General features: G+C 42.5%; 2 protein-coding genes across 9 annotated transcripts in view; one reads left to right on the top strand and one right to left on the bottom strand.

Moving 5' to 3' along the window:
- N4BP2L2 (NEDD4 binding protein 2 like 2) overlaps nucleotides 1-8,543 on the bottom strand; it is a 667,270-nt gene extending 658,727 nt beyond the window's left edge. For 3 of the 8 annotated variants that reach the window (XM_065594478.1, XM_065594509.1, XM_065594527.1), the window contains exons 1-3: nucleotides 8,382-8,520; nucleotides 6,303-6,355; nucleotides 4,179-5,632 (exon numbers count right to left, since the gene is read on the bottom strand). In XM_065594478.1, the coding sequence (XP_065450550.1) occupies nucleotides 4,179-5,632; nucleotides 6,303-6,305 (1,457 nt within the window). In that variant the 5' untranslated portion in view covers nucleotides 6,306-6,355; nucleotides 8,382-8,520. Of the gene's footprint in view, nucleotides 1-4,178; nucleotides 5,633-6,302; nucleotides 6,356-8,381 lie in introns of all 8 variants that reach the window. The other 5 variants (XM_065594472.1, XM_065594518.1, XM_065594499.1 and 2 more) reach the window with 4 other exon arrangements.
- PDS5B (PDS5 cohesin associated factor B) overlaps nucleotides 7,451-12,654 on the top strand; it is a 276,903-nt gene continuing 271,699 nt past the window's right edge. Inside the window, exon 1 of the mRNA XM_065594581.1 lies at nucleotides 7,451-7,469. The gene's annotated coding sequence lies outside the window, so the exon portion shown is untranslated. The remainder of the gene's footprint in view (nucleotides 7,470-12,654) is intronic.

Raw genomic sequence — 12,654 nt, 5'->3', positions numbered from 1 at the left:
TGAAACTGACAGTACAATGCAAGAGTAACTGGGTGAAGTTCTATGGCCTCTGTTATACAGGTCAGAGTAGATTATCTAATGGTCCCTTCTGGACTTAAAATCTATGAATCTATAAAAGAAGGACTGCTCAGTGGTTAGGATGCTAACCTTGGACTCAGGAGACCAGAGTTCAATTCCATTTCACCAGACTACCCACATGACCTATAAAACCTTGTTTTCAGTTGCTTATAACTTATAACAGAAATTTTCTATGAGAGGAGTCTGTCATGCTAAATTCTGAGAACTAAGCTATGGAAAAATACAGCGTTTTGCAAATGTTCAATTCTGGCAAACCTTTTTCTCTGAGAAGTTCTAGTGCCCCCATGCTTTGAACCAGGGACTTAAAATTTGGCAGGGGGTAACCTTAATGCCAAAGGTGGGCCATACGCCATCCCCATAACAACCCAAATTTGGCCAAGTTATAAACCTTTGAAAAAAAGTCAGTTCACATATATTCAGCAGACGCTTGCTAGCATAGCTAAAAGCTCTGAAAATTCCATCTGTACTGAGCAAGTATTTCCGCCACAATTGTTTCTCTGGGCTGCTGCCAGCAAGAGCAGGGAGCATGTCAATTCTGTGTTTTTGGTCCCAGGCAGCATGGAAGAGGAAGCTGCCTGATTCAGATGCAGAGGGGACAAGAGTTGAGGAGGGGATTAGGGAGCAAACTGGGACAAGTAGCAGGGAGGAGGGGAAGAGACTGGCTGGGTAAAGGGCTTAGCAATGGGAACCAAGGTGGGAAATGTGGGGTTGGGTCTGAAAGCCAGTTTCCAGGGAGGTGGGGGAGAAAACTTAAATTAGATGTGGACCAGGCAGGAAGTAAGGAGTAGGAATTGGGACTAGCTGGGCAACAAGACTTGGAACCATTAGAAAGGGCAGAAGGAAGTACGGGGAAAAGATTTGATGAGGCGACATGGGGAGAGAATTGGGACTGGTTGGGCAAAGAGCCAGGGGTGGGAAATGAGATTAGATAAGGAGACCGAGGAGGTAAACTGTGACTGGGACCCAGTCGAGATGGGAAAAGTGGGTGGGGAGGAAGACATATCAAACAAGGAGTAGAGGGGAAGGAGGAGGGATGGGAATGGCCAGGCAAGGAAACTGGCAACAAGAAGCTGAAGGGGCTTGGGGGAACTGGAAATGGGTGGACAAGGAGACTGGGAGGGGAAAACGGGGATACGGAGTCAAGAGGTGGTGACCAGGACTGGCTGGACAAGGAAACTTGGTTTGGGATTAGAGATTGAGGAGTAGAGACCTGGGACTTGGATGAGGGGAATGGGATGGGAAACAGATAGGACTGGGACAGCTTGAAGGGGATGAGGCAGAAGGGGTCAAACTTTGAGAGAAGGAGCAGAAAAATCCTTGCCTACTAGACCACATTCCACTCCAGACATTTCTCTGATGTCAGTACATATCTATGAAATCCCCTGGGCAAAGTGTGCGTCTCAGCGCCCTATAGTGCTGGTCTGCAAAGAGGATGACAACCTACTATTTCTACCAGTTACTCCATTAGCTCAAGTGGCACAGATCTGTGTAGTAGATCTAAAGGTTCCATCCCTGCTGATGAATCAGGTAGGTGTTAATATGATGTCATGATGGAATTTCGGTTTGTTCACTTTGCTTTTCAAAAAAAATCTAGGAAATTACACACAAAAATCTACATTTAAAATGTTATTAAGGATTCAGTCTTTAATTACATGATCACAGACTATTTTTTTCCACAGGACCCATGCCTCTTTCAGCGCACAGGATGGACTTGTTCTGGGAATGAATCAAGGTTGTGAACTAAAAGAGCTGTTGTCTGCCCTAACTCTGTTGCAGAAATTGAAAGGTGTGTAGTGAATGAGACGGAACTGCAAGAAGAGAAAGAATTGTAGCATAGTTAAGGCATCTGAATGCTGCCTTGGAGAACTGGATTCTATCCCTGCCTCTGCCAACAAGCTCCTACGTGATTTACCAAGCATCACATAAACCAAACTTTTTACAAGTGGTCACTAATTGCGTGTCCCTCATTTTCTAGATGCCTGACTTGAGACCCTGGGGTCTAATTTACAGAAGTACTGCGCACTCCCAACTGCAAATGAAATCACTGGGAGCTGTCCTTTGAACGTACAAAGTTATATATAAGTTAAGTGCTCTGAAATAATCAGGTTCTAGGTGTCTCAAGCTGGGCACCCAAAGTTAGTGGATACTTCTGAGTTTAAAGTGTCTGTCTCTCAGCTCCCCATATGTAGCACTGGGATAATAAAACCAGATCATCTAACAGGGGTGTTGTGAAAACAAATTAATGTTTGTGAAACACTCATATACTATAGCATCAAATTCCATAAAAAGCCTATTAAGAAATTAACAATTCTGTCTTTGGAGCAGGGTTTGAATAAGATGCAGTAAGAAAAGCATAGGAAACAAAATATCAAATAGCTCCTCATTAAGTGATGACTGTCTATTCCAGGGGCCGGCAACTTTTGGCATGCGGCTTGCCAGGGTAAGCACCCTGGCGGGCCGGGCCAGTTTGTTTACCTGCTGACGCAGCAAGTTCAGCCGATCGTGGCCCGCACTGGCCGCGGTTTGCCGTCCCGGGCCAATGGGGGCGGCGGGAAGCCGCGGCCAGCACATCCCTTGCCCGCGCCGCTTCCCGCCGCCCCCATTGGCCCGGGACGGCGAACCGCAGCCAGTGGGGGCCGCGATCGGCCGAACCTGTCGCGTCAGCAGGTAAATAAACTGGCCCGGCCCGCCAGGGTGCTTACCCTGGCGAGCCACGTGCCAAACGTTGCCGACCCCTGGTCTAGTCTATGCCCTGAATAAGGAAAGGTCCTGTGGAAAAAACAATATTTCATCACATAAATAAAGACCATATCATAATGTATATGCACAAGGGGGCTCAAATTAAGACAAACTTAATGCTGGCATTTCCTAACTTTTCAGTGCTTGACTTAGCATGCTCAATATTGTTTTTTTCCCCCCTTTAATAACTTTCTTTTTCTTTTTTAAGGACGTTTTAGCAGCTTTACAAATCAAACACAAAAACTAATTATTACAACAGTGCGCTTTTTTTTGTTCCGAGAAATAATATGCTCATATGTAATATGATCATCAGATCTCTCTACTTAACTGGGTAAGCTCCTTTAAATCATCCAGGAAGTGTTGTTTCTGGTGATTTTATTAAATTGAGTGAAACTACTGATTCAAAGTTCTCTTAATGTAGGGTTTTTAGATGTGACAGATACATAAACTATGCTCCGTGATGACAGGCACATTGTCATAGAATGTTGTAAGACACTATGAACTTGAAAACTAGTCAATTAAAATAATTTAAAAAAAATTAAAAGTGGTGTCAGTTCCTACCAGACTTGAGTCCCTGAGAATTTCTATAGTTTAACTAGCATACCTTCCTTTAAAAAACTTTTCTATCCCCTTTTGTTGTGGGAAAGGCCTTCACCAACAAATGTGGAAACTGACTGACTACACTGGAAAAACAGTGGAAGTGACTATAAACAAAGTTTTATTAAATTAATTATGCACAAATGAAACACACCAAAAACAAGAGGCACTCTCTCTCTCTCTCTCTCGTGTCTCTTTCGCTTCTAATAATCTTAAGTGTTATTTGTAAAATTAAATAATAATAGAAAATGTAAAACATTCATATGAGATTTTTCAAGTTGATAATGTCCCATTAAAGTTTATTTTAATGGCATATAAGAGCACTTCTAATTTAGATGAATTAATATTAGTAGTCTTGGAAGAAGACATTTTAAGAAAGGAATCTGAAAGACCAGAGCGTGGCTAACTTTCACATTAGAAGCATTTGGAGTTTCAGAAGTCAGCATGGAAGAATATATGAGTCACTGGATAGAAGAAAAAAATATTTTTAAAATATAAAACAGCTTTCTGTGATCATCAGCATTCTTACTGAAAAAGACCAAAAGAACAGCTAACAATGAAGTGACTAATATTTCCAATATTCACTACTATACCCCTTCACTATGTAACAATTAGGACCTCAATTCTGCAAAGACTTATACATATGAGTAGTCCCACTGACTTCAAGAATACTACTTGTGTAAAACTTTACAGGATCAGGACCTAAAACAAGAACAATCTAGCAGACTTTTTTTTTTTTTTAATTATTTTCAACATATACTTACTGAGACAGTGTTGTTTTTCCTGAGCCAGGCAGACCTCTTAAAATTAGAAGTAATTTCTGCGACCTACATAACTTGTCTTCTGAAAACTGCTGAAAATTAAAATTGTGTATTCCCTCTTTCTGGTAAGTTCTAGGATCTTTCCAACACTCTTCTCTGGTTTCACAGAAACCATTATTCTTGCATCCATCCTGGTCGCTATATCCATTTCTGGAGACTTGCATACTATGGATACCAATATGACCAGCATAACTATTATTCTGATCAAACAATGGACAGCTCCTGTTAGTACTGCCACTATTTCCATGGTAACCTGCATAATTCTTGTGAGGAAGTCCATCATTCTGAGGATGAAGAGTATTTGGTTGATGTGGTGTGGAATTAAGAGTTTGAACATCTAAATGGTTGAACCTAGGAGGAAGTGGTCCCTGAGGTATTATGAAAGATTGTGTTGGCTGCCATGCCGGCCTAAACTGAGGGACTGAATGGTTCCAGAATTTAGAATCCGCTTGCCAATTAAAATGATTCTCACTTCTCCAGCCATTTCCTTCGTTGTCAAAACATTTTGGTTCACTGCCTGTCTTCTGGCCACTTGGTTCATTATAGAAACATTGTTCATGGTCATAATATGATTGTGTTCTACTGTAACAGGTATCTTGTTCACCCTCGTGAGATGACTGACTATATTTATTACATGATATAAATCGTTCCTGAGATGATTCGGTTTCTTTTTCCTGTAAGTGACCTTCTAACTCATCTTTATCGCTTTCAAGCTGCTGAATTTCTTTATAAAATTGGCACAATTCATCATCTATTTCTGATACATCACAAGAGAGAGTCTGTATTTTATTTGCTGCTTCTTTGTCATTTTTGTGGTAAAGTACAACATTTTGTTTCTCTTTGCCTGTGCTAAATTTAGTAAAATTCCTGGTTTCATCCTGTTTGTTCTCCTCCACAGGTCTGTAAACGGGCCCAATAAATACTTTGCTTGTACCATGTTCTTCAGCCTCTACTTCATCTCCATTTACTGTGAATGATTTATTGCTAGTTTCTTTAATATTAGCTTCATCAACTTTTTCAGTAATGAATGGGCATTTATTTTCTGTAACCTCAGTGTCTTTTATTGGAAGATTTACACTCTGCATGATCGTTGAATGAGCAGACTCAATAATCCCTGGCCTATTACCAGGGAATTCTTCATTGAATGTTTCCAAGACATCTGTATTTTCATTCTCTTTCTGCTGCACTTCCTGTTTTCCTTGGTCATTGGAGATGTATAAAGGTATCCATTCTTTGTTTATTCTCTCATTGTCTGTTTTCATAAGAGATCCCTGGAAACCATCATCACAGGATTTATCATGAGCTTCTTCTGTTGATTTAATTTTTTTAGAACACGGTTCAATTGTCATTTCATCTTGACATTCCAAAGGCCTTACTTTACATTCAGCATGAAGCATCTTAAAGAAAAAAAGAATATTAACAATACATACACCTTTGGAATACATTATGCAAAATTAGAAGTTATTCTAAGCTATAATTTGTAACAGCAGAGTTTATCTACCTTCACAACTAAAATAAGTTAGTTATTAATTTCATTGAAGAAAGCATCCACTATAGGCTAATGTAGTTTTGGTTTTAAATAGGTATTTTTTATTTCAGTAGGTTTATAATAAAAACTATTTTAGTGTAGAGCTTTTCTCGTATTTCAGTGACAATATTAGCAATTTACTATCTGTGCTAAGCTATTTTTTAAAAGTTAGTGTTTCAGAAATAAATTAGATCAGCAGCCTGAATACTGGAATTCTCTAGTTATCCACATACAGGTTTAGTATGGGCATTAGCAATGCAATTACTTACATCATTGCCAACAAGCTTCAATCCTTTTTCTGCTAGGATCCCCCCTAAGAATTAGATAACTGAGCACAGACATTTGGTTAATGCTTGACCTTTCTACTCAGACTGCCAACAAAATGTTACTTAGAGCCACTGTGATGTAATGTCTATGATATGCACTGGACTAATCCAACTCATAGCCCACCAAACATCTGTTAGATGCCAGTTATTAATCAATAATAAAGTAGATCAGATTTAAAAATTAAAGCTGTAATCTATTATTAGTTGTATTACCATAGCACCTCTGAGCCCCCAGCCAAGGATCAGGACCTCACTGTAAAAGGCCACTGTAAAAATGGAGAACAAAAAGATTGACCCTTCCTCAAAGAGCTTACAGTCTAAGTACAAGACAAGAGACAATATATGGATACAAACAGATGGAAAGGTACAAGGAAACAGTGACATAATAGTGGTCAGCATGACAGGCAGTAGTTTCCTAATGCCACCATTATCATTCCTCTGAATGTCATCCAGTCACCTACATATTAAGTTACCTAACTCAAAAGTACATGGTCTTTCATGGCATTCCAGAGGTATATAAAGTAGATGGAATGCAATATCAACTGCCTTTCAAAAGACAAGACATACGCTATTTTTTTGGCATGAAATAATGTGATAAATGCATCAGACAAGATGACGGATAACAGACAATTTCCAGTTTCAAGTTCCTACTAGAGGGTTAATTCTACTAGCGTCTGTAACCTATTAAACTTCTGAATTTGGGAAAGTGACAGGCATCCATTAACTGAACTATAATTAAAAGAGAACTCTCTAATTTGCAGGGAGAGTGAGATTCCCTTATCTAAACACAAAGTTTTAAATAGTTTTTATAGTCTTCCATTTACAGAAAAAAGTTTTGCTGTATGTGAGTAAGGTTAGCCTCCACCCTCCTGCCCCAATATGGAAATAAGAACAAATTTGCTATGCGCATATTAGTCTCTTCAATCTCAAGGGGTGGGAAGAGAACTTTGCTGTTTTCTGTGTTGAGAGTTACTCTGGGGATAAGATTGGACTGGGAAGGGAAGAAATGTCTCTCCTCTCTTGGGATGGAGAGAGAGAGAGAGAGAGAGTGTGTGTGTGTACACATATATACATACACACACACACCCCTTTGTCTCCCCAATTGTCATCCGTGCCGCAACCCTCAACTTCAAGAATGATACGGGCTAGGGTGAAGAATGTTACTCTCTCCGGGATAGAGTGCAGGCTATTGCTGTGTGTGTGTCACAGTCTCTCTCCTCTATCTGAAGTGGATTGGGGGGGTGTTGCTGTGTGTATCAGTCTCTCCCCTCTCTCCGGGGAGGGTTGGGTGGGAAGTGTTAGGTGTGTCGGTGTCAGTCTCGCCCCTCTCTCTGGGGTGGGAAGTGCTGCTGTGCGCATGAGAAGGTCTCTCTCTCTGCGGTGAGTTGGGGGTAATGACCTGTGTTGCAGTCTCTCCCCTCTCTCTGGGCTGAGTTGTAGGGGGTGTTGCTGTTTGTGTGACACAGTCTCTCCCTCTGTGAAGGGGTGCGTGTTGTTGTGTGTGTTCATCACGTGCTCTCTCTGAGAGTTAAGGGTGTTGTGTGTGTGACAGTCTCTCTTCCTCTGGGCTGAAGGGTGTTGCTGTGTGTGTGAGACAGTCTCTCTCTGGACTGGAGGAGTGTTCCTCTGTGTGTGGCCTCCCGCTGGGCTGGGGGGTGTTGCTGTGCATGTGACAGACTCTCTCTGGGCTAGAGGGGTGTTCCTGTGTTTGAAAGACAGACTCTCTCTGGGTTGGGGGAGGTGTTGCTCTGTGTGTGACAACCTCTCTCTGGGCTGGGAGAAGGAGGGGTGTTGCTGTGTCTGTCTCTCTCTGGTCTGGGGGTGTTGCTGTGTGTGTGAGACAGACTCTCCCTCTGGTCTGGGGGTGTTTCTGTGTGTGTGTGACAGACTCTCTCTAGGCTTAGGGAGTGTTGCTGTGTGTGTGACAACCTCTCTCTGAGCTGGGTGTGTGTGTGTATCAGCAGGCGCTCTCTGGGCTTGGGGTGTTGCTGTGTGTGTGTGTGTGACAACAGGCTCTCTCTGGGCTTGGGGTGTTGCTGTGTGTGTGTGTGACAACAGGCTCTCTCTGGGCTTGGGGTGTTGCTGTGTGTGTGTGTGACAACAGGCTCTCTCTGGGCTGGGGGTGTTGCTGCTGACTCGGTTTCTCTCGCACTGGGCCCCGACCAGCACTGCGCGGCCCACCCGGCAGCACTCTCGGGGGACCCCCCCTCGACCGCCCTCTCACACGCGGGGAGGCGCCCGGCACCGCCCGCCCCCCTCTCATCACAACCGCGGCTGGGTGAAGGGACCAACCTCCAGGCAGAGACAGCAACAGCCTTCCGCGGCCTAGCCTGGCCTCCGGCTCGCAGCAGCGCAGTCCCGGGCGGTTGGGGGAGGGGAGTTCCTACGGCTCTTTACTCTCAAGATGGCGTTAGCAGCCTCAGCAGCCGCGCCGGCACGAACGCGGCCTGTTGTGGGGCTTGTAGTGCAGCCCGGCCCGGGCTTAGAACTACAACTCCCAGAATGCCCGGCGGGCGGCCCTTCCGCCACAGCTTAGGCGCGGGGCTACCCAGGGCAGGGAAAGATGCGTAGAGAAGCGCAGGCAGAGGCTGCTTGAACGTGGTGAACCAGGGCAGGCTGGGGAGAAGGTCTCTCGTGGGGTGTGGTGACTCTTACGTGGGTGATGCCTTGTACATTGATGGGTCACAAGGAGACCCCTGTATTGGGGCTGACGTGACAGGCAGGAATATGCAACGCACATTATTACTAGAGTGCGGACCCCTCTTTTGGGGGGTGTCCTTAACTGGGAAGCGGGGAGCTCCCCTTGTTCCGGAGGGGATGGGATATCCCCTGTTTGGGGCTTGGTTTTTAGGGCCCCTGTTTCCAGTCTCCCTCTCTGTGAATGATCTGTTTGCTGGTAGGAGGGGGTGGGGGGGTTTCTGCATTTGTTACAGTCTCTTGCCCCCTCTCCCTGAGTTTTAGGAATGAGGGGAGAACGTCAGTGTTAATGTTACAGAGTGGGACTGCAGACATGTAATAAGTGTGATTTCTTTAAATTATAAGTATTAAAGCTTTAAAAGAAAAAAAACCTCTTTGGATGCTGTTGAAAACATGGGGGCATGGCTGATGGTTTGTGGTTTCTTCTCAGTGGCCACTTGCTGAAGGTTGCAAACTATACCTACAATCACATTTTGAAACTGTTTCCGATTTGTGGTTGCTGCAGTTTGGTTTTGCTTCCTAGAACTCTTTAATACTAGATTATTTTTCTTACAAATAAACTACAGTGGTAGATCCTGGCTAGTAAGTGCTCTGTCAATATGAATTTGAATATTGACTAGTATAATTCTCTTCCCCCATCTCCCATAGCTGTTTGTATCTTAGCAGACTAACTTCATTTTACTATGCAAAGAAACGACATAATCAGTTTTCTTTTGTAAAGAGTTCTGAGATTTAGAGAAATCGGTTTTTTTTGGCTTGCATTTGTCTTGTACTAAAACAGATTACAGTGTATTGCCTCTCTTACATATTTTTCAGAATTGTTTCTCTTTCTCTAGCTGTTCATGAAAAGACTGATTTTCTGATTCTCTTCCCCACACTCCTAAAATTTTTAGAACAACCAGTCTGTAAACAAGTCTTCTAGTCTCTCACTGTTCCCTAACAATGGGTTACTAGAGGTCAGTTACTAGAGTGATCACACTTCTCTTTCAGTAAATGTACAGCCATCCCATATCTCCAGCTCATTTGAGCAAAAGCTCCATGCAATTTTTTTTTAAACGTTCACAGCTACGTACAGATCCCAGCATATACAGCTGGAATCCACTTCTGCAGCAGTAGGAAACACAAAGATCATCTCTACAAATAAACAATTTTGATAAGTAATGGGGTGTAGCATACCTTCCTCAAATCCTCAGGCTGACTGTGCATAATGGTTTGATCATGGTGACAGTTATATTTGAATGTGACCAAAAATACTGTTCTGACCCACCCAAAAATCCTAGAACTGACTCTTCTACTAAGAAATGAATCACCAAATTATTAAACTGTTAAATATAGCAAATTGTGGTCATTGCCAACCTAGGTTGGATTTTAACTGCTGACTGGGCTGTCAAAGGTGACAAATTGTATTACTAAACCCCAGGTTTATCCACGTCCTAAACATGGGTTAATTTTTTAATTTAGACATTTATTTTAAAATTTCAGCAAAATGTATAGCTAATTTCTATTGTGTTAAGCCAGTTGAGTCAAATAAGCGTCAACTAAACAATTATAAATAATGTATTTATAAAAATTACTGACCAAATACTGGTTCCATTTACTTAAACTGGAGTTTTACTATTAATTTCAGAGGATTTGGATTTGGCACTAAAGTAGAAACGATTCCATATATCCATTTTAAAGATGCAGATATGATGAAAGATACTTTATAGAAACAGAAGCTCTTTTTTTACCTAACCAAGAAGCAAGCTTTCCAGAGATTCAGTGATTCCAGATTTACATCAGCATAGCTGACAGCAGAATTTCTCCTGAGAACAGATCATTTGGATCATAGGGACTGGGAAAGTCAAACACACAAGAGCAATGCTTTACTGATAATGGCAAAAATAATAACTGTCATAACACATAGTCATATACACTGATTACAGTTGATAAGGGGAGATAATACTGGTACTCCAGGACTCTTTAAGCTAGTGGAGAAAGGCATAACCACTGACGAAAATGCAGCCAGGTAAATTTAAAGAAGGCACACATTTTTAACAATGAGGATGATTAACGTTTGGGACAAATTACTAAGGTAAGCATTGAATTCTCCATATCTGAATGTCTTCCTATGGAAGTGGATGCCTTTCTGGAAGATATGCTTTAGTCAAACATAAGTTATTGGGCACAATACAGCAGTAACTGGGTGAGATGTGATGGCCTGTGATAGACAGGAGGTCAGACTAGATCATCTAATGGTCCTTTCTTGTCTTAAATTCTATTAATCTGTGAAAAAGCTTGCTTAGCATCAAGGTCATTTAAACAATAATAGTTTGCAATCTTTTAAGGAAAAAGGGTAATTGGCCACATCCTCAACTGCCTTTAAGGAGCACACTGTATGCAGGGTTGGGAGAGCAGGATGTAAAGCTCACCTTTGCACTCCCCTGATTTTGGGCTGGCTGTGTGCTGGTCCCGTCCCAAATATACCAGAGAATACCCTACATGGGATGGTATTCCTGTGGCCGGATGCTACTAGGAATGTGAAACAAAGCAGCCACACTACTTCCCCTTTATTAATTTTCCTTTAGATACAAGAAAAAGACATTCACAGATTTTAAGATAAAAACATAAGAACGGCCATACTGGGTCAGTCCAATGGTCCATCTAGCCCAGTATCGTGTCTTCCGACAGTGTCCAATGCCAGATGCTTCAGAGAGAATGAACATTGTATCATCTCTTCAGAATGTGTTTACAGTTACTTGAGAGATCTGTGTGTTTTTGTACCATCTTCTCCAGTCAGGAATGTGCTTACTCGGTTAGCTGACATCTTGGTACATCACTATTTTGACAAAGCCAGGCTTAGTCTGGTTCACAGCCTTTGATTCATACTGTTACTTATGCTTAGGGCTCCAGCAAGGCCTACACTAGCTTACAGAGAATCCCCATTAATAGATCCTCACCTAGCTGATGTCTCTGTCTGAACAGTGTGCTCCTCCATACCTTTCCCCCAGCCTTAGTTTAAAAACTCCTCTAGGACCTTTTTAATTTTACATGCCAGCATTCCGGTTCTGTTTTGATTTAGGTGGAGCCCATCCTTCCTGCCTTTCTGATTTAGTCCCTACATGCCTGTGCTGTTCTTTTGCAAACTATACCAAACTTCCCTATCATGGTCTCTTATACAAGATATGTAAAATTAATACTGGCAAATTACTTACAAGAACCACTGTATTAAAACCACTTGTATTAAAAAACAAACATTTAAACTTTCATATCACTCTGTTGCATAAATGGTCATTTGTAAGATGGGAAAAAGGTCTCAACGACACCAGTTCAGTTAGTATATGCAGCAAGCACTTCACAGTGTTTGTTACTTCTATGTCAGCCATTCCCTATATATACATTAGTCCCAGTGAGCAGGGTGTAGCTTTACCTCTTATGTTGTGGTAGCATTGCTCTAATGGAGACAACTCGGGTGTGGTTGCTGTGTGTTATCTTCCATGGCTAACTTTCCTCTTCACCACAACCAAGCCTGAGGCCTTGTCTACACTGGCAAGTTTCTACGCAGTAAAGCAGCTTTCTGCGGTGTAACTCCCAAGGTGTACACACTGCCAAGCCACATAGTGCACAGAAACTGCGCAGTTGCAGCGCTGTAAAAAAACACTCCGAAGAGAGGCATACAGCTTTCTGCGCCGGGGCTACAGCACTGCGCTGCCAGTGTAGACACCCCGGTCGATTACTGCACTGCAGTTGGCCTCTGGGAGTTGTCCCACAATGCCTGTTCTTGCCTCTCTGGTCATCGATTTGAACTCTACTGCCCTGCCCTCAGGTGACCAACCATGAGCCCTACCCCTTAAATTCCTGGGGAATTTTGAAAGTCCCCTTCCTGTTT

Source organism: Chrysemys picta, chromosome 1, assembly GCF_011386835.1.
Source record: "Chrysemys picta bellii isolate R12L10 chromosome 1, ASM1138683v2, whole genome shotgun sequence".
Lineage (NCBI taxonomy): Eukaryota > Metazoa > Chordata > Testudines > Emydidae > Chrysemys > Chrysemys picta.
The sequence above is the reverse complement of the archived record's forward strand: the minus strand, read 5'-3'. Positions and strand labels throughout refer to the sequence as shown.